At 40.6% G+C, this 22,493-nt stretch overlaps 1 protein-coding gene across 4 annotated transcripts in view; it reads right to left on the bottom strand.

The window, feature by feature from the left end:
* The window catches only part of TBC1D30 (TBC1 domain family member 30), a 102,421-nt gene extending 88,614 nt beyond the window's left edge, over positions 1-13,807 (bottom strand). For 3 of the 4 annotated variants that reach the window (XM_027542446.1, XM_027542440.1, XM_027542441.1), the window contains exons 1-2: positions 6,217-6,732; positions 1,701-1,865 (exon numbers count right to left, since the gene is read on the bottom strand). In XM_027542446.1, coding sequence (XP_027398247.1) covers positions 1,701-1,865; positions 6,217-6,628 — 577 coding nt within the window. In that variant the 5' untranslated portion in view covers positions 6,629-6,732. Of the gene's footprint in view, positions 1-1,700; positions 1,866-6,216; positions 6,733-13,511 lie in introns of those variants that run through there. The other variant, XM_027542442.1, reaches the window with a different exon arrangement.
* Between the last annotated feature and the right edge of the window lie 8,686 nt (positions 13,808-22,493).

Below are 22,493 nucleotides of genomic sequence, written 5' to 3'. Positions count from 1 at the left end.
GAATCACTGGCTTGTGGACATATTTTTCTTAAAAGACATAAAAGCCAGTCCTTTCATCAGTCAAGCAAAGTCAAATTCTAAATGATGATCAGTCCCTGGTGATTACCAACCCGTGATACTGTGCCGACCTGACCTTCCTTTCTCTCCTAACACTGGCTCCATCACCCACTTACACTTTCCCACACATCCAAATCCATGCATTTACCACTCTGGGTTTTTAACTTCTGGAACAAACAATACTAATGGGAAGACGAAAACAATAGTTGACAAGAGAAAAATCAAGATCAAAACATTTCACCATTAAAAGGGAAAATAATACCTTTTTTACTGAATACCAGTGAATCAACCAGAATCCACGGAAAAATATCAAATACTTATAACACATGAAACTTCTTGTAGATACACATGCATATACAGATAGATATGTACTATATAGTATGTCTATATATGTACATGTATATTTCTGTATCTCTACCCTTCTCCAGCAATTTCAGACAAGTACCTAGCTCTGGAGAAAACCCTCTATGGAATGACATTTTTGCTTCTTGTATGGAGTATTACATCATTATAATAATAAAGCAGTATTCTGTTTAATTAGGTCAAAACCTGCTTCAGTAAACACCATGAATAATAATTTTGGGATAACAGTGATACAATAAAAGGAGAGGAAGCAAACAGTATTTTCTTTTAAATAACAAACATAAGAATGTAATTTAAGCCATTATATTATCTGAAGCTAATCAAACCCTGAAACTTGTTTTACATAAATAGACACATCTTAATTTAGAATTAAAAAAAAAGAAAAACTCTAGGAAGTGTCACTTTACACGCAAAATGTGAGAAGGTAAAGGAACAAAAAGGCAACTTTCACATGCACCTAAAAAGCTGCATTCCATCAAAACACATCACTGTGCCTATATTTACCATACCTGAACATACTGTTCTGCCGTGCTGCATGTTAATAAAAAATACAAAACAAAAATGGGGAAGTATTAGCAGAATAAAACATAAAACTCTTGCATGGAGAATTTAAAAAACCGATTCATAAGCTTTTATATCTAGTATCTAACATGGATTAGTAATTTAACATTTTGTTTTTAACAAACCATGCATCTCTTGGTTTTGAATGGATTAACCCCCTGACACAATTTAATTTTTAAAATATTTTATCGTTTTCAGATTTCAGAGTAAGTTATAAGATCCTGGAGACAAGAGTCTCCTTCTTTTAAGTCAACTGCATAATTCACTTATTAGAGCAACACACAGCGTAAGGAAGCAGAGGCATGACTTCCAGGTTGTGTCTCTGCTGCTGTTTTAAAAATAAAGATTTCAGACATTATTTAGCACTAGGCAAAAACAACCATTTTCAAAGGGGAATACTACTTCAAATTTAGAACAATAAAACTAAGTCTGTAACATCAGATATGTATTGGAGTGGCCCAAAAATTCATTCAGGTTTTCCCATTCTATCTTATGGAAAACCCAAGCAAACTTTTGGGCCAAACCAAAAATACACACTTAACTGAAAAATATAGGAAACGGTCTGAGTTGTTCATCGTTCTTGAAGGGATAGGCTGCAGGGGTAGGCTTCCGTTTAAAATTTCTCAATACAAATATTCGAAAATATCATGACTACTGATGTAGCTTCACTAACACTCCAGTCCCACATGGCAGCAGGGCTAACCCCACTGCGCACTTACTTCTCTTCTGAGACACAGCCTGCAGGCACGCCGTCACAATGTCACAGTTTCTCTGTACTTTGTGCACGAGCCTATCTTTCTGCTTCAGCTGCCGAAGTAGCTTTGCTGATTGAATGCCAATCCTGTACTTCAGTTCTCGAAGGATCGTCTCCAGTTCATTCATGTCTATCAGCAAAAAGGAAAAGAGAGCAATAAATACTCTGAGAGGAATACAAATTCCAAAATGATACTGATCATAAGATAAATCTCTGGAACATCCTTTAAACCAAGTAATCCTGAATTTTCACCCAGAATTACATACACATATTCAGCTGATTCTGATGAAGTAAGTCACTCATCTATTTCCTGCCCTGTCCATGTAAATACTGTAAAATAAACTGTATTCTTGAGGCTACCTGTAACATGTAAGCAAAGAATCTTAAGATATCCAGCTCTGATTGCAAATTTATGTTTCATTGACTCAAAATTGTATCATTAAAGTGCTCAGACGGTAAACTTGCAAGAAAAGAGAAGTTTTTAGTCTGTTAAATCAATGATAAACCTAACAGCTGATAACAACTTTTTAAAGTACTCAGCTTTGTAAATGATCAGGTAAAAGTAGGTAATACTACATTTTCTAATGTAGATACACGCAGTGATGACCATCTTGTTTCAAATACACAGTCTTCCAAGAGCTTGATTATTGGGATAATACTTCATCTCCAAATATGGTAGAAAATAAATTTCCTTCAATCAGATAAAAGATAGTTCACATCCATAAAACTAATACTCTCAACATCAGTTTTTCTACAAAAGAAAAAAGACTTGAGAATCAGAAGCGATCACAACATTTACGTGAATAATCATTACAATTTGGGAGTTTCATTAGTTATACTTAATGTTATCATTAGTCACCATACTGTGACCTGCCAGGTGAGCAAAGCCTTCTACTTGGCGTGGCATTGGCGAGGCCCTCATTAGAGGTCCTGTGTGCGGTTTGGATCTACTCATTCTGAAAGAGATTTAGAGAAACTAGAGAGGATCAGAGAGAACAAAAGAAATGTTCAAAAGTAAGAAAAATACTCCAGAGATCAAAGGAAGTGAACTTTGGGGGTCTGAGTAACACAAGTGGAGGGGGGTATTTGCTTTAACAGCTGTCATACTCAGTTGACCTCATTATGAAAAATGCATTTGACCCTGAGTTAAAAAGAACTGCCTTGGGATTAATCAACTATCTGTCTGATCTTAGACAAGGCTGTGCTCCAGGTCTCAAATTATACAAGATTATTCTGGGAAACAAATGTGAATAGCATTTATAAACATTAATATAAAGAGCAATAAAGAATAAGGAATTGCTATGAAGAAGAGAACAAAAGCCCATTATTTCTCTCACCTTGAGTTCAAATGTGAGATATAATGAGAAGAACACACTTAGGTTAATTGAAAATACTTGGGTTCTGAGGATGATTAAATATGGAATCAAGCAACAGGAAAACACCACAGACTCTTTAAATCTACATTCCTTCAAATAGAGCAAATTTGAATGTTTAAAGTAGCTCCTTCTAGAAACAAAAGAGGTAGGAATATCATCATCTTGCATTTAAATTACACTTTCCTTCCACAAAAGAGTCATTTTCAGTGACTCTTAAGGTACCTAGAGCTCTATGATTTTTTTTGAATAATATGCACTGTCCAGTATAGGAAAAATCCTCATAGTTGAATTTGAAAATGCGTTTTACAGCAACATCTGCTGGTATATAAATATCCGGAAGATAGAAATAAGGTCTCCTTTATCTTTATATGTCCCACAGCATCAGCCATAGCTCCTAACACAGTGTTAAATAAATGAGGAAAACTGAAGAGATCATCAACTGATCATCATCAATGATCATCATCTCCTCTTTAAGGAACTCCAGTGTATGTAATAATTAAAATAAGCATCCTCAACTTTATGGACATGAGTTTGAGCAAGCTCCGGGAGTTGGTAATAGACAGGGAAGTCTGGTGTGCTTCAGTCCATGGGGTCACAAAGAGTCAGACACAGCTAAGCGACTGAACATTTATTGAGCACTTCATACACATTAACTTACATAAGTGTCACTTCCTCGCTATAAAGCAGTAGTATTTTCTTTTGTTGTAGTGGCTTTACAATATTTGTATTAGATTAAGATATACAGCAAAGCGATCCAGTTATATTTTTTTAGATTCTTTTCCACTAGAGGTTATTACAAGATATAGTTCCCTATGCCATATAGTAAATCTTTGTTGCTTATCTATTTTACATATAGAAGTGTGTATCTGTTAATCCCATACTGCTAATTTATCCATTCCCCCTGGCTTTCCCCTTTGATAATCATAAATTTGTTTTCTATGTCTGTGAGCCTGTTGCTATTTTGTAAATAAATTCATTTGTATTATTTGTTAGATTCCACATATAAGTGATAGTATATATTTGTTTTTCTCTGCCTGACTTATGAAGCAGCAGCATTATTATCCCTATTTGTAGGTAAGGAAAATGAGACTCAGAGAGGTTAAAGAGCTTGCTAGTAAGGAACAGCGAGCGGCAGGATGTTAACTCAAGCTGACTCCAAAGTTCACGCCCTTAATGAAAACACTGAGAAGAGCACCTGGATTTCCTGAGAAACCATTATGGTGCCTCACATAAATAAATGACCCACACATGCTAAATATCTAAATAGGTGCCACAGCAAAATCCCTAATAGAGGGAAAAGAGAATTAACACACAGGTTATCTACTTTATAAGAGAGTCTTAACTGTTTTATGTCAGGAAGGATATTTTTTGATCCTGAAAAAAATCAAATAACCTAATAAGATGTACAATTATTTTAGCAGACAGCAGTTTCCATCACTTGATTCCTCAATCTTAGCACTCTGATGATGTTTATTGATAAAGGTGTGTATCTGTGTGTGTAGGATTGGCATAACATGGCATCATGCTCTTCCTTAGAGAGTCGACTACAAAGAAAGAGGAGATTAGCAGGGAGCTTAAGACTGAGACCTGGGCAAAACTGGCGCTTATAGGTTTTAGGAATGAGTAGGAGAGTGGTCACTCATTGTGATCTGTATTTCCAAAACTGTGACCTCTTTCTTCCTTAAACTTTAGCTTGCCAAATTTCCTCTTCCAAAAGGAAATTACTAATCCACAAAATTCTCTCAGTAATGAAAAGTGAATAACCTTGTGAAAAAAACAAAAAGCCAAATCATAATTCTTCAAAACTGATTCGCTGGATTCTGAAAGAACTATTGCCCTACGGAACTTCTTGGCATAAACAGACACTCTGAGAACAGCCAAATAATTGTATAAAATTAAATGGCATGACTCCAGCTAAAGTCTCAGGCAGGGGGAGGAAGGTGGAAGCCATTTGTAACAATCAACTGGGGGAAAAAAATCTTCAGGGGAAGCCAAAAGAGGAAGCAAAAGCTGTTTACACAGATTTCAGAAAGCAGACAGATTTACTCCATTTCCAGTTTCTTTTCCCCTCTGGTACCAGCTAGACTGATCTTACAAATAGGAGACAGGAGACCACTCCATAGTATTCCTGTTCCTCCCTTTCCTGGTAATTTAGCACAAGGACATTAATTCAAGAAATGTTATGATAGCTTGGCATTTGTTTTCCACACCTCACTTCACTTTGTAAATTGAGGTCTGGATATATCTATACAAAAAGATAATTGTAAGTAAGTGTAAGTGCCTGAAAGGCAAGTTGAGGGGGAAAAAATATCTCAATTAGGACAAGACAGCAGTATCAGAGTCTGATAACAAAAGAAACACCAAACTAACCTCTGCCCCCAAAAGTCAAAGGCCATTTTCTGATCGACCTCTTCAACTGAAGTTTCCAGCAGTTAAATGCTATGATAACGACTTTGCTCTAGGGCCCTCCACTAACCCACCACCCAAGGGGGAAAAAAATCCACCCTAGTGAGCTTCTTGAAATCAGGCGTTTTAAGCAATGGATTTCACACGTTCTGCTTAGAAATTGCATTATTGAATTATTCTGCCTCACTAAATACTATTCAAGTACGTAGCCAAAGAAGGCGGATTAAAAAAAAAAAAAGTGGCTGCTTTTTTTTCCCCCTTCTTAAACCAGCCCCGAGGGTCACCTCTATTCCGCCTGGGGCCCCTCTAGGTAATTTCAGATGGGTAAATCAGAAACTCCAAACCCGTCTTAACAGCTGTTCTGATGAAATTAGAACCTGGACTGCCTCTCGCCTCCCGCCTCTGCAAACACGAGGATGGGGAAGGGGTCGGGGAGTGGGGGAGACCCGTGGCTACCATTCCAACAAGTGATGCTTCACTCGCCGACTCGAGAGGGAATGGGGGGACGTAAGAACTAAGACTAGTTATGAATCCGTGACACCGTGGACAGCCGCGACAGATCAAAGGAGACGCCCTAAACACAGTATCTCCGGGCGCTCGGCCCATCAGCACAGGTGCGCACAGGTGAGCGCCGGCAGACCTGGAGGGGGCTCTGCACAAGGACGCTCCCCGGACACCCCCACCCGCCCCGGCCCTCACCTTTCTGCCGCAGGTACTGCATCTGGTGCCGCGGGCTCGGCCGCTCCTGCAGCTCCTGCAGTACGCGGGAGTCACCGGCGCCCCCGCGGCCGCCCAGGAACACGTCGGAGCCGGAGGCCTCGGTGGAACTGTCGAGGCTGTCTCGGCGCCGCTGGCGGCCCCGGGGCCCCCGGCCCCCGCCGACCGCCTCCTCCTCCTCGGTGCAGCTGTAGAGCTCGGTGAGCAGCCCGCTCACCAGGGACGCCGTGCGGCTGCCTCGTGGCTCGCCAGGCTCCGGGTCCTCCTCGCCCTCCCAGGAGTCCCGGGAGCCCCGCGCTCGCTCCGCCGGGGGAACTCCGCGCCCCGAGTCCTCCGGCCTCGCCTCGGGCTGCGGGCGCCCCGTCCGACCCCCACCGGCGGGCAGGACCTCCATGGCCCCCGGCCCGGCTCCCGCCGCTCCTCCCGCGGTGCCGCGCCAGCCAGTTCCGGGAGGAGGCGCGGCCTCGGCCCCGCAGCCGGTGTCCTGGGCCGGGCGCGGCGCCAGCGGGCTCCGGATCCCCCGGTGCCCGACCTCCCCGGGGCCGGAACCCGCGCCGCAGCTCCTCGGCCCCGGGCGGGGAGGGGGGGAGGGGGACGGCCACACCAGTGGATACCTGGGTTCACCTGCCTCAGGTGAGGCCCGCCTGAGCCCGGGAACACTGTCTAAAGAGAGCCAAGGAGCAGGATGTGGCCAGAACGTATCAGGATGAAGCCCTTAGCCCGGAGGGGGAAGGGCGCTCTGGCTGCTGCCGCCTTCACTTGCATGTAAGTGATTAACTCAAAAAGAGGGCAACTCTTGCATCCTATTCAGCCACCAGTAGGAAAAGGTGCCTGGGAGAGTTCCAAACACCCAGCAATAGGCCGAGGCCGGGAGCTCCCTCCTTCACATACTCCTCAAAGCCAGCCCTTCTCACCTTCCCACCTGAGTCGGACACGACTGAGCGACTAAGCACAGCACAAAGGCGTTTCTTAGTTTAGATTCTGACACTAACCTTTCCGAAGATCTGGCATGTACTTGCGATTTAATAACGCTGTAAACTTTTTTCCTTCGGTGAAAGAATTAAGATTAATAAAGATTCTTTCACCTAGATTAAGATCAACTAAATCTCTGGCACAAGACCTAACAGAATGGGGATTTAATAAATGTTACCAGAAGACAAAACTAATTGACGCAGCTGATTCTATCCGTAAAATAAAAAGTTTACACGATACCCTAGACCTCAATGGAAGAATTGGATGCCCCTCCACTGTAGATATTTTTGTGAATTATTAATTATTGTCAATGTTTTCGTGTGCCAGGGCCTGTTCTGCCTTCTTTGCATGAATCTTCCCATTTAATTCTCACTTTAACCCAATTAAGGAGTAAGCACATTTTGGGGGATGGGGAGCCCGCACTGGGCAGGATGTGGGATCTTAGTTCCCTGAACAGAGATCAAACCTTCACTGCCTGCTTTGGAAACCCAGAATCTTCACTACTGGACCACCAGGGAAATCCCCAGCTTGACATATAACATTATTTTAGTTTCAGGGATACAACATAATGATTTGACATTTGTACATGTTGCAAAATGATCACCACAGTAAAACTAGTTCATATATGTTACCATATAGTTAGAAGGGTAAGAACTATTTGTTCTTCCCCTCACTTTTCAGATGAGAGAGCTGAAGCACAGAGATGCTGAATAACTGGCCATTCACAAAAAGTCAAGTGAATTTTCCTTAAAACTTAAAGTGTCTGGCTTTCATTATGGATGAATACATATTTCGTTATGAATAAGTATGTATCTGTCTATCTCCTGATATTACTATATTACCTCAGATGACACCACCCTAATGGCAGAAAGCAAAGAAGAACTAAAGAGCCTCTTGATGAAAGTGAAAGAGGAGAGTGAAAAAGTTGGCTTAAAACTCAACATTCAGAAAACTAAGATCATGGTATCTGGTTCCATCACTTCATGTCAAATAGATGGGGAAACAATGGAAACAGTGACAGACTTTATTGTCTTGGGCTCCAAAATCACTGCAGATGGTGACTGCAGCCATGAAATTAAAAGACGCTTGCTCCTTAGAAGAAAAGCTATGACCCACCTAGACAGCATATTAAAAAGCAGAGACATTACTTTGCCCTCAAAGATTCGTCTAGTCAAAGCTATGGTTTTTCCAGTAGTCGTGTATGGATGTGAGAGTTGGACTACAAAGAAAGCTGAGTGCCAAAGAATTGATGCTTTTGAACTGTGGTATTGGAGAAGACTCTTGAGAGTCCCTTGGACTGCAAGGAGCTCCAACCGGTCCATCCTAAAGAAAATCAGTCCTGAATATTCATTGGAAGGACTGATGCTGAAGCTGAAACTCCAATACTTTGGTCACCTGATGCGAAGAACCAACTCATTAGAAAAGACCCTGAGGCTGGGAAAGATTGAAGGACGGAGGAGAAGGGGATGACAGAGGATGAGACGGTTGGATGGCATCACTGACTTGATGTACAAGGGTGTGAGCAAGCTCTGGGAGTTGGTGATGGACGGGGAGGCCTGGTGTGCTGCAGTCCATGGGGTCACAAAGAGTCGGACACGACTGAGTGACTGAACTGAACTAATGCTGTTAAATACTTGCATATTTTTTAAAGGAACAACAATGTACCTGGTGAACATTGGGGGTGTTTCATGTTTGTTCAGTACACTTTTTACTTTCCAAGGCACTTGCGTAATAGAGCCTGTAGAAACCCCATGTCCTTTGGACCGCCACCAAGATATATGTAAACATAGAGTGAGAGCAATAAGACTGTTTTAGAAACTGGAATTAATTATAAGGGAAGCAGAAGTTTTATAACTTTAATGTATCCAGAATTTAAAATTGCACTAGAAATAGTATTTTTTGGTTTTCTAACTGTATTAACTACTACTATATCCATTTAACTTTAAAATGTATACAATAGAAGGAATGGAATTATTTGTTATTTTGTTGTTATTTTTGTTTTTTGAGGGTTTTTTTTTCCTGTTGTCTCCAGCATGGCATTTGAGTCCTGAAATTGTTCCTTCAGATGTCAAACATTGCAACAAGCAAGACTTAAGAAAGAGAAACACTGAAATTGAATTTCTTTCTTAGCTGATTTCCCAGCCTTTCCCAGCCCTTTCTATCTCCACCTAGTAAGAGAAGTGATAACTAGTAGTCTTCAGCACAGTTTCACATCCGGGGTATCACTATCAGGACCTATAAAGAAACTCAAAGTGGGCTGAAAGGGATGATGAAAGAGGCCAGGAACACAGTATGTCACTGATAGTCAACATTTCTAAATGAATCAGAACTTCAAAATCATCTCCTGTTCCTGAGGAGAGAAAACTGGCAAAATAAAAACTAACAAGGAAAGTAGATTCAAGCTCCTTGCTCTTGTTGGAATGATCTTGGCCCAGATAGCCACGTGGCTCTTCTCTCACCAGGTCAGGTCTCTGTTTGAATATCATCTTCTCCATGAATCCTTCCTAACTGCTCCATTTAAAATTGCAGCTCTCTACCCGTCAGTATTCCCTTCTTCCCCCTCTTTGTTCTCTTTTTTCCATAGCACTCACCACCTTCCAACATATTATAACATTGATGGATTAATTTTATTCTCTGTCTTCTGCTAGTAAGTTATAAGCTCTTGAAAGCAGACAGTTTTGTCTCCTTTGTTCAGCCGTATGGCCACCACTTGGAACAGATGCCAGTGCACTATATGTACTCAATAAATAGGTGTTGAATTAATTAACTGAATGAATAACATGAAAACTAGAGAAAAGATCAACCAATGACCTCCTTTCCTAAAAAAAGTGAATTCCATTAAACAGAATCCTAGAAGAGGTGTTGATGAAAGCAGTCCATTTTTGTACCCCGCCTTTCTGCTTTCCCAGTGAGAGAAAGGCCCGCAATGAGTTCTCTAAAGGTCTGAAGTCAACTAATTGGATATGAGAGAGAACCACTGGCGAGATGGAATATGATTTCAAACTGATCATGACTAATTAATAGATTAAATTAAATTTACTATGGTTGACTATGTTACTAATAATAATTAGCATTTTAATTTGTTTGGAACTTTAGTTTTAATATTTAGATAATTATATTAATTACTTTTACCAGATATAAGGTCTAGTATTGCATTATATTTACAAGAAGCTTAGAAGCATTTTGAACTGTGGTGTTGGAGAAGACTCTTGAGAGTCCCTTAGACTGCAAGGAAATCCAACGAGTCCATCCTAAAGGACATCAGTCCTGGGTGTTCATTGGAAAGACTGATGCTGAAACTCCAATACTTTGGCCACCTCGTGCGAAGAGTTGACTTATTGGAAAAGACCCTGATGCTGGGAGGGATTGAGGGCAGGAAGAGAAGGGGATGACAGAGGATGAGATGGCTGGATGGCATCACCGACTCGATGGACATGAGTTTGGGTAAACTCCGGGAGTTGGTGATAGACAGGGAGGCCTGGCATGCTGTGATTCATGGGGTCCCAAAGAGTCGGACACAACTGAGCAACTGAACTGAACTGAACTGAAGAAGCATCTATCTCAAAGTTGAGTGTAATTTACTATAATCTATAGAATGTAATTTATATAAATCTGTGTACAAGATACAGACTATGAACAGTTAAATTATTTCCAAACCTATATCATAGTCTTGCCAATAACCTTCTGTTCACCTGTCATTTAAAACTACCTTAACAAGGCTCTCAACATTTTTGATATCTTGATAATTTTTTTCAACATGTGCAAACACATAAAGACTAAATCGCTATGATGAAAATTATGATGATTCTTAGAATGGCTGATTTGTAGAATCTAGCAGTTAACCTTTTACTCTAATCCTTCAGGGATTACTCAATTTTGAGTCACAAGAGAAATGTACAGGGTCATTGCCAGGTTTCAGCTTCTCATGGAAGTTCACTCTTGCTCAAAATTAATTGCTGATTACAATTTATTTATATCCTTGGAGTGCAATACAATTTCTGTTTTCAATTTAATAACTATACATGAAGAATCATATTTTTCAATCCAAAAAGCTGAGATAAGAGATAAAAAGAGGATTTCATACTTTAAAAAGACACCAAGCCTTAGACAGACACCTTGGGAAATACATAGTAATACATCAGATCAGATCACATCACATCAGTCACTCAGTCGTGTTCAACTTTTTGCGACCCCATGAATCGCAGCACGCCAGGCCTCCCTGTCCATCACCAACTCCCAGAGTTCACTCAGACTCACTTCTATCGAGTCAGTGATGCCATCCAGCCATCTCATCCTCTGTCGTCCCCTTCTCCTCCTGCCCCCAACCCCTCCCAGCATCAGAGTCTTTTCCAATGAGTCAACTCTTCACATGAGGTGGCCAAAGTACTGGAGTTTCAGCTTTAGCATCATTCCTTCCAAAGAAATCCCAGGGCTGATCTCCTTCAGAATGGACTGGTTGGATCTCCTTGCAGTCCAAGGGACTCTCAAGAGTCCATACATAGTAGACAGTAGAAAGACATTTAAGTCATAAAATTTGAGTGCTTAGAGGAACTTTGGATATCTCATTTGACTAGTGCTGAAAAATTATTATACTATATTTCAAAGTGACAGACTATAACCTCCCCTCTGCAATAGTTTAAAAAAAAAATGTGACTGCTCAATGCCTATCAGCTGGGAACTGAATCTCTCATCTCTCACCCATATTTAAGTGACATTCCTTGAAAATGAGATGTCTATTGTGCCAGCACTTAGGTAGTCACTGACAAAGGCCAACTAACATCATTTGCCTAAACTGCTTTGTCTAAATCCTTGCTTCGTGCCTCACATGAATGCTTTCTGATGGATGTAAACACATCATACAAAGATCTTCACACTTTGAGCCTGTTCCTACATGTCTATCCCTTTGCCTCCACCCCAGACCTCCCCTTCTCCAATCTCCCAGTCATTTTCCTCCCAACGTGATGAACAGCCTGCAGAGGCCATTCATCATTGCCATTGAGTCCATGAATATTCTAACTTCAGATCACTTCTTTCTACATAAACTGGATGGTCAAGTGCACCACCCAAAGCTCTGCTCATTAAAAGGTTTTCTCTCATCACTGTCATTCAAGGCCAAGGCCAACCCAAGTGAGGCTGCAGCGCAACCATCACCCACCCATATACCAAGCTGTTTTATCCTTAAACCAAGCTCATGCTTTCTCCTCCTCTTTCAGCTGATCTTTAGTCCCACAGGTGTGAGCCGAGATAGGAGTACAGGGTAACCATAATGAGTGATATGGAAGTCTGCACTATCTCTTCATGCACTTGTTTGTGCTCTTATTCATGCTTAGTTTGAGATGTACCATTTCATCTTATGTAGAACTACTGCTGAGGCTTCCCTGGTGACTCAGTCGGTATAGAATCCACTTGCAATGTGGGAGACCTGGGTTCAATCCCTGGGTTTGGAAGAGCTGCTGGAGGACAGCATGGCAACCCACTCCAGTATTCTTGCCTAGAGAATCTCATGGACAGAGGAGCCTGGCGGGCTACAGTCCACGGGGTTGCAAAGAGCTGGACGTAACTGAGAAACTAAGCACGGCACAGCAGCAGAACTACTGCTGATGCTGACCAACTCTATGACTTGAGGATCCTAGAGAACCCAACTGGTGATGGATAGCTCAGGAAGCATCATCATTTAGTGCCTCATGGCCAAGAGTCCCATTTCAGTACATTAGGAGCTGTTTTTCAAAAGATGTGTAATTCCTGCTATAGGTAGCATAACTTTGCTCCAAAGTCCCAGGAGTCTGCATTGTGATCTTCCTATTGGAGTGTGCTTCACATTGCATCTTTTCTCATCACTGATACCTGGAGTACCAGTCTGCCAGAATGTATGGCCCAAACGTGCACCACGAGTTGAAACTGCCACCAGGAGAAGATTGCAAGATATGACCTCTGCAGTTATACAGATCTGCATTATCAGCAAGTCCCCAGGCTTGGTTTAACATTTTGTTGTCATCAACTTGAAATTACTAAAAATATTTTTTTTGAACTTGTGTTTTGTCAGTGAAGTCCCATGGGACAATGGAAGATGTGCATAAACAGTGGAGATAAACCAGGATTGGGGGTAGAGCAGGCAGTAGCCAAGCACCAAGAAATTGTCATACCCTGTCTCCAGGCAGGCCAGAGAGCCTCAGGGCCCACAGGTGAACAGGCAGAGACCAGAGCCCAGGCTGGTGGCAGCAACAGTGGAGAGAACAGTGGAAAAGCAGCAGCCAGCAGCAGGAGGAAAGGAAGATTTTCTACTTAAAACTGATACTGAGACCTACTGTAAGGGTAGAGCTTGCCCATCTGTTCCCCAACGATGTTTGCCAGATCTCTTGAGGTCCAGGACAGGAACTGCCAGCTTTCAGGCAACATACTTTGTCAATAAATCACTATAAAATAAAAGCACACATGTGGATATTGAAATGAAGCATATCAGAAAATTATTAGACTTCTTCAAAGAGTTTAGAGTCTCTGGTTTAGAAAACTTCTACAATGTGGCAAATCAAATATCCACGAGCTTAGAGAGAAATTAAATTTAAAGATCATTGCATGGAGACTTCCCTGGTGATGCAAGAATCTGCCTGCCAGTGCAGGGGACACAGGTCCCTGAAATCCTTGGTCGGGGAAGATTCCACATGTCATTGAACAACTGAGCCACAACTGCTGAAGTTCACGTGCCTAGAGCCCGTGTTCCACAAGAGAGGCCACTGCAATGAGAAGATGAGAAGACAGCATACCATAAACAGAAGCCCATTCACCACAACTAGAGTAGCCCCTGCTTGCTGCAACTAGGGAAAGCCCACATGCAGCAACAAAGACCCATAGCAGCCAAAAATAGTTAATTAATTTTTTTAAAAGATCATTGCACTGGATGGAAAAGAACACTATTTTCATATGTAGCTCTGGATAAATTAGTTATTAATGATGAAAACAACTTAAAATTTTACTTTTTTCTTATAATTGAAGGTATAGTGGTAAAATGCATATACAGGCACTTATATAAAAACTTGAAGCCACCTGAGGTTTCTTGTATACCCTTCACAAGTCATAGGAAATGTCAGAGGAAATATTACAATGTAACTATTACACCAGTTATAACTTTACAATTGCAAAATTATAAAAATGTATGACTTACATTTAAAATTAAATTCATATCTAAATAAAACTGATCTGTAGAAATAATTCTTTTTATAAAAATTATTCCACAGTCATTAGCTCTACCTGTGCTAAAATTTGTGTTTTGAAATAATCTGTCAAAAATTTATACCACTGTTATACACTCTATAGAGTACCCTTAAGAGCTCCAGTATCGGTTATATTAGAAGAAATATCCTCCTTAAAATTAAAAATTATCAAAAATTATTTGCAATTCAGGCATTTGCTCAGAGCCACTGAGATTGCTTTTAGTTATATCAATTGAAAAATGACATTGTTAAAAATACACATTTTGAAGGCCTATGAAATGAATTTGTAGGGAAGCAAGCCAGAAAAATTATATCATCAATCAAGATATCACATTAATAAATTATTATTTATTGTATTATATAAATTATAACACCAAAAAAATTTTTGCCGTTTGTAAGATTAGTGCTATTTATTCATATATCACTATAACCCCTACTGTATTTTGTAAGCAATTCAATATTTCTTAATGAAAATCTTTGTATCTTATCATCCTCAGTGGCACTTTTTTCCTGTTATTTTAACAAAAAGCCCCACAGATTGTGTTAGCAGCCGTGTCTGCTACAGAGTGCTTTTCTGCTCCAGCGTGTATGCTCCAGCCACTCAGTCATGTCCGACTCTTTGTGACCCCATGGATGGAAGACTGCCAGGCTCCTCTGTCCATGGGATTTTCCAGGCAAGAATACTGGAGTGGGTTGCCATTTCCTACTCCAGGGGATCTTCCTGACCAGGGATTGAACCCACGTCTCTTGCATCTCCTGCATCTGTAGGTGGATTCTTTACTGCTGTGCCACCTGGGAAGCCCTATCTGCTCCAGCCTCTACCCAAATCTGGTATCCTTTCCTGTCACCCTGCATACGGGCTAGAGTAATACTCCTAGATAGAATGGGTTGTGTATGAATACCAAAAGGCCTACCAAGCAATGTGCCTTCCCTCCTTTTTTTTTTTCAGCAAGAAGTGGAAGAAGCAGTGATTTGTTTTTACTTTGGAGGCAATGTCCTGACACAACCCTGGACCCTTAAGATCCTTTACTGAGTGCCGAGTCCCTGAATTTTCATAGAGTCTCTCTCCTATCCTCAAGAGCTGTGTCACATGAAAGATTCCAGCCTGTTATCTGCCTCTTGTTCATCTTACCTGATCAGCATGATATCATCAATGTAATGGATGGATAGATGTTCCACAGGCTGCCCAAATCTGTTTAAACTCTATTATGACATATGGTTATAATAGGTGTTTTAATACCCTGATGGGCTAATTTATTCATCTTGTCATTTATTATCTCTTTTTACTAACTGATTTTTCTTTTGGTTATGGGTCACATTCTCCTTTTGAGGGGCCCTGTGTAGTAGTTATTTTTTATTGGATCTAGGCCATTGTAAATTTTATATTTTGTGTCTAGATTTTGTAGCCTTCCCTTAAAGAGTATGGGGCCTTGTGTTGGCATGCAAGTTGTTTCTTGCAGATCAGATTGGTATTTTGAGACTTGTATTCTAACTTCCTTATTGTAGGCATACAGTACTTTTTCATTCATGATAGTTTAGCTCTGTTACAAAAGTGTAACCTTTCTGTGTTCTCCACTGAATGCTCCTTGTGATCAAGAAAGACTTTCCCTTCTGGATGGTTGGATCGCAAACATTTCCAACTCCTCTCAGAATTATTACATCTCCCTGGTCATTCATTGCCTTAGGTTGTACTGCCTTCACCCAAGGCATGCACATCTTAGTGTTCAACAAAGTCTCACAAGGATATCTTTGCAGATTTATATATCTTTGCACCTACATACGGAGAAGGCAATGGCACCCCACTCCAGTACTCTTGCCTGGAAAATCCCATGAATGGAGGAGCCTGGTGGGCTGCAGTCCATGGGGTCACTAAGAGTCAGACACGACTGAGCGACTTCCCTTTCACTTTTCACTTTCATGCATTGGAGAAGGAAATGGCAACCCACTCCAGTGTTCTTGCCTGGAGAATCCCAGGGACAGGGGAGCCTGGTGGGCTGCCGTCTATGGGATTGCTAAGAGTCGGACACGACTGAAGCAACTTAGCAGCAGCAGCAGCAGCACCTACATAGCTTCCTCCTCTTTGGAACGTTGCCCCAAATTCTAGCTATTTCAGCCCCCCTCAACTGAACCTTTCTCCTTTCAATTCAACTTTATTCTACATGTTATCCCTATTCTGGCTCCCTGGTTCAGAATGTGCCTCCCCATTGAAAACTGGGGCAATTGTTTATTTTCCTTCACACATAGATTACAATCTTGCACTGACTCTTGTCCATTGTGTGAAATATACATTTTGTCCTGTTTTCTACTTGTTCAGAGCAGGAGGGTTAATCTGGCCCTGTTTCTCTTTCATGGCCAGAGGCTAGAATTTTGAGGTTATTAAAAGTGAAACAGGTTATGATAAAAGATGGTGTTGTACCTAAAAAATTTTATGGTAATTTTTCAGTAGCTGGATTTTATACATTTTGGTTTAAACTCTTGGGGAAAATGACAAAATGAATAAGTATAACTTTTTTATCAAAATAATTTATGAAAAATTAATTAAAGTGATAGGAAAATGCTTTCTTAAAAGTGGTAAGTCATGGGACTTCCTAGTGGTCCAGTGGTTAAGAAACTGCCTTCCAGGGCTTCCCTGGTGGCTCAGTAGTAAAGAATCTACCTGCTAATGCGAAAGACATGGGTTCTATCCCTGGTTCAGGAAGATTCCCACATGCCACCGTGCAACTGAGCCCATGTGCCACAGGTATTAAGCCTGTGCTTTAGAGCCTGGGAATCACAACTACTGAGCCACTGAGCTGCAGCTACTGAGGCCCACACACCCTAAAGCCTGTGCTCAGCAAAAAGAGAAGTCACTGCAATGAAAAGCCACCACACAGCAACTAGAAAGTAGCCCCCAACTCACCACAACTAGAGAAAAGCCCACGTGGCAACGAAGACCCAGCACAGCCAATAAATAAATAAGTAAATAAAGTTATTTAAAAAAAAAGAAACTTCTACCCTCCAATGCAGGGGACAAGGGTTGAATACCTGTTGGGGGATCTAGGAACCCACTTGCCGTGGGGCAATGAAGCCTATGTGCCACAACTAAGAGCTAACAGCAAAAATAAATAAATAATTTTGTTTTTTAAAGTGGTAAGTCAAGTTCATAACCAGACACCAAATAATATTACATATTCTGTTCAGGATGTGACAAATACTGATCAGTTGTCAATTATTGTGCACTACTCTTCTAATAGATTTCCCTGGTGGCTCAGACGGTAAAGCGTCTGTCTACAATGCGGGAGACCCGGGTTCGATCCCTGGGTTGGGAAGATCCCCTGGAGAAGGAAATGGCAATCCATTCTAGGACTATTGCCTGGAAAATCCCATGGACAGAGGAGCTTGGTAGGCTACAGTCCATGGGGTTGCTTCTAATAGGAAACCCTGTTAATAATTTTTAATTTTTTTAGCCAACTGAAAACATTTATGAAACTTCAAAGTGGGACAAGATTTGGGCTATTTTAACATGCAATTGAGCAACATTTACAATCAGTCATATGTCAGCACAGCTATTACCACGATTAAGCCAAAAGGCTGCAGGCTCTTTAAATACAACTTTACAGAATAGGAGCCATGCAAAACTCATTAGCTTATTTTTGTGAAAGGAAAGGCTGCCTTCAAAGTACTTGACATTGTTAACTACTTCAATAATGTGAAACAGCTGTGTATTTTATTTTCAGGTTCAACTACTATATGGAATATTTTAAACACATATACCATTGGGAATTTTTCTTTGAAGAGTCTAAGTATAGTAAAAGGTCTGTGATTTACAAAGGTTTTCAACCCTTACAACATAAGACTCAACGAAAATGGACTCTAAAGTGTATTTGCAATGATAAAAGACAAACCAGAATACCCAGGACATGTAATAACATTATTCAACCCATTGGTAAAACTCAATTTTAATTGCAATTTTAGAAAGATATTTTGGAATGCTTCAATGAAACAACTGATAAATTATAGACTCCTGATGTGGATGTATGTAATAGTAGGTACCTTCTTTCATCATCCTTAGATTTAAAGCATTGAGATAAAATTGAGATTAAAAATTAATGAATATGAAATCAAAGTGATAAAGATGAGTGAGAAAATCAAGTGAAATTATTTTGACACTGAGAAGTGAGTAGTGATAATTTGTTTTCAGATCGTAACAAAGACAGTAACTCATTAAGAGGAAGAGACAAACTGCAAATAAATAGGCTCTTGAATCATTTGATAATCAATTGGTAAGGAGAAGTGAATCATATAAATTCATTTTAAAATATTTAAATTTTTTTCTGATTTGACCTCAAACTAATATCAATGAAGATGATCTAAACTCAAAATAGGTGATTACAATGAGTGCACTGATCACTAAATTAGTGCTGTCAATTCAAAGAATATCTAAGATTAGTAACTGTGCAAGAAAATTTGAAATGCTCATGTAAAATATTTGATGGAACTTCTGAAATTTCATACACACATACACACACGCACACAAACAACGAACTACGAAGATGAAAAGATTTTGTCTGAGGTATTAATGAAAAACAAATACTGATAACCATGCTAGAGAAAAAATAAATTATCTTTGTATTATCTCTATAGAAAATATTACAAACCGTTGTCATATGAAGAGTCACTTAAAGACTCCATAAAAATTGGGGGGAAAGCTTGGAGAGAAATGTCTGACAGTTAACTAATAAAATATTTCATTATTTAAAATTTTTGCATTATTCATAATATTTTTCAACTTTTAGTAATTTATAATATTACAATTTCTTTTCTCAGTCTGGTGTTAGTTGCTCAGTTGTGTCTGACTCTTTGTGACCCCACGAGGGGACACACTGTAGGCCGCCAGCCTCTGTCCATGGGATTCTCCAGGCAAGAATACTGAAGTGGATTGCCATTCCCTTCTCCAGAGGATCTTCCCAACCCAGGGATCAAACCTGGGGCTCCTATATTGCAGGCAGATTCTTTATTGTCTGAGCGACAGGGAAGTCCCTTTATTTATTTTCTCAGTCTAAATACTAACTTTTGTATTTATAATTGCTATTCTTTTGCTTAAGGAGCCCCCCAAATTGTATATAAGCTTCGGGTCATATAAAATCTGTTTTTGCCTCTGTCATCATCATCTTCTCCATCTAACTGATTTACCTTTATGCATTCTTGTCCTCTTCTAGTCTGTACACCGTACCACAGCCAAAAGGATCTTATAAAAATGTATGTATGACTATTTTTCTCCTCTACTCTTCCAGTGATTTCCCATTAGCCTTAGGCTAAAGACCAAAATCTTTAACATAGGGTCTGGACCCTGCCTACCTCTCCCTCTCCTCTCTGCCTCAGCTGCAACCATGCTGGCTTCTTTAAGTTATTTGAATGCACATCCTTAGAGCCTTTGCACATGCTGAAGTCCATGTCTAGGAGACTTTCTCTGTGTGCATGTGTGTGTGTGCACCCTCACTCATTCGAGTCCGACTCTTTGAAACACCATGGACTGTAGCCCACAAGGCTCCTCTGTCCATGGAATTTTTCAGGCAAGAATACTGGACCAGGTTGCCATTTCCTCCTCCAGGGGATCTTCCCAATCCAGGGATCAACCAACATTTCTTTTGCCTCCTGCATTGGCAGCCAGATTCTTTACCACTACCACCACTACCTGGGAAGCCTAGGAGGCATTCTACCACCAACTATTCTATTAACATATTACCTTCTTTAAACTTCAGACTGTCATTCAAAGTTACTTCCTCAGGATATCTTAGATCAGTAAAACTCCATTCAAAAAATTAAGATCGCGGCATATGCTCCCATCATTTCATGGCAAATAGGTGGGGAAACAATAGAAACAGTGACAGACTTTATTTTGGGGGGGCTCCAAAATCACTGCAGACGGTGACTGCAGACATGAAATAAAAAGATGCTTGCTCCTTGGAAGAAAAGCTATGACCAACCTAGACAGAGTATTAAAAAGCAGAGATATTACTTTGCTAACAAAGGTCCGTCTAGTCAAAGCTATGGTTTTTCCAGTAGTCATGTATGGATGTGAGAGTTGGACAATAAAGCAAGCTGAGTGCCAAAGAATTGATGCTTTTGAACTGTGGTCTTGGAGAAGACTCTTGAAAGTCCCTTGGACTAGAAGGAGATCAAACCAGTCAATCCTAAAGGAAATCAGTCCTGAATATTCATTGGAAGGACTAATGCTCAAGCTGAAGCTCCAATACTTTGGCCACCTGATGTGAAGAACTGATTCATATGAAAAGACCCTGATGCTGGAAAAGACTGAAGGCAGGAGGTGAAGGGGACGACAGAGGATGAGATGGTTGGATGGCATCACCGACTCAATGGACATGAGTGTGAGCAAGCTCCTGGAGTTGGTGACGGACAGGGAAGCCTGGTGTGCTGCAGTCCATGGGGCTGCAGAGTCAGACACGACTGAGTGACAACTGAACTGAACTACCCCCTTAAATGCTCATCACATTCTACTTTTCCTTCATAGCATGTGTCCCTATTTGCAATTATATACTTTTAAGATTGTTACACTGTGTTTCTCTCCTGTATGTGCATGCTCAGTCATATCCAACTCATCATGACCCTATGGACTGTAGCCCTACAGACTCCTCTGTCCGTGGGATTTTCCTAGTAAGAATACTGCAGTGAGTTGCCATTTCCTTCTCCAGGGGATCTTCCCGACCCAGGGATCAAATCCGAGTCTCCCGTGTCTCCTGCCTTAGCAAGGTGGATTCTTTACCACTGAACCACCTGGCAAGCCCCAAATTTCTCTGCCACTAAATTGCAAATTCCATGAAAGAGGGAGTGTGTCTTCAGCATGAGCCTAACATTTGGAACAAAGCTCGTGTCTAATTATACAATCTCTGGCCTCAAATAATTTACAATCTAGTTTCAAAACAAAAACAGTGATAAAATTTTACAATTTGGAGCATTGGTGCAGATAGATTATTTTTATTTGCGCAGAAAGTCTTACTGGAAGCCTTGAAATCTGAATACATAAGGGTTAGTTTGTCCATCAGGGTGCAAATTAGCCAAGCTTGAGGCTGTAACACACCACACTGGCCATCTGGGGAGTAATCTGACCAGATTCCCAACACAATTCTCTCTTGCAGTGGAAATCTACTGCATTCTCTTTTTTCACAGCACTTTAAAAAAACTTTTTTGGAGTATGCTGCTGCTGCTAAGTCGCTTCAGTCATGTCTGACTCTGTGCGACCCCATAGACGGCGGCCCACCAGGCTCCCCCGTCCCTGGGATTCTCCAGGCAAGAACACTGGAGTGGGTTGCCATTTCCTCCTCCAGTGCATGAAAGTGAAAAGTGAAAGTGAAGTTGCTCAGTCGTGTCCGACTGATTTAAAATGTTGTGTTAGTTTCTGCTATACAGCAAAGTGAATCAGTTATGCATATGTTAAATCCACTCTTTTTTAGATTCTTTTGCCATATAGGTCATTACAGAGTATTGAGTAAGAGTTTCCTATATTATATGGTAGGTCCTTCCTAGTTATCTGTTTTATATATTCTACTTCATTTTTAAAAGATTCTCTTGTCTTCTGTACTTTTTAAAAATAGTAATAAAATAAAGGACATTACCTTTCGCATAAGCCTGATTGTATGTATGACATTCCTAAGCACTTCCATAATTATTTTTACCTTATACTACCACAGAGCTTCCACAAGTTTGAAGACTTCCAGTCAGAGGGCTCAGCTTAGAAAAAACACACTTTATCTGTTAGGAAACAGAAGCGACAGCCTGCTATTCTCAGTTGATAATAAGGCTTGTTCACCTTGCCAGGGATATTTCTTTTGCTATTGTTATATTCACTAGTTTGTTTTCTTTTTTAGATTCCACATATAAATGATACCACACAGTATCTGTCTTTCTCAGTATGACTTATCTCACTAAACATATACCCTCCAAGGCCACAGATAGTTCTGTTTCCTAGACTTGGGCAGAGTAGCAGCTGTTCTAGAGCTATCACAGAACTATCTGGAGTCTTAGGTTCATAGAATTTCCCCCCAAAGTTTACTTAATATTTGGTTGGGTAACCATAAAGCA

Source organism: Bos indicus x Bos taurus, chromosome 5, assembly GCF_003369695.1.
Source record: "Bos indicus x Bos taurus breed Angus x Brahman F1 hybrid chromosome 5, Bos_hybrid_MaternalHap_v2.0, whole genome shotgun sequence".
Classification (NCBI taxonomy): domain Eukaryota; kingdom Metazoa; phylum Chordata; class Mammalia; order Artiodactyla; family Bovidae; genus Bos; species Bos indicus x Bos taurus.
The sequence above is the reverse complement of the archived record's forward strand: the minus strand, read 5'-3'. Positions and strand labels throughout refer to the sequence as shown.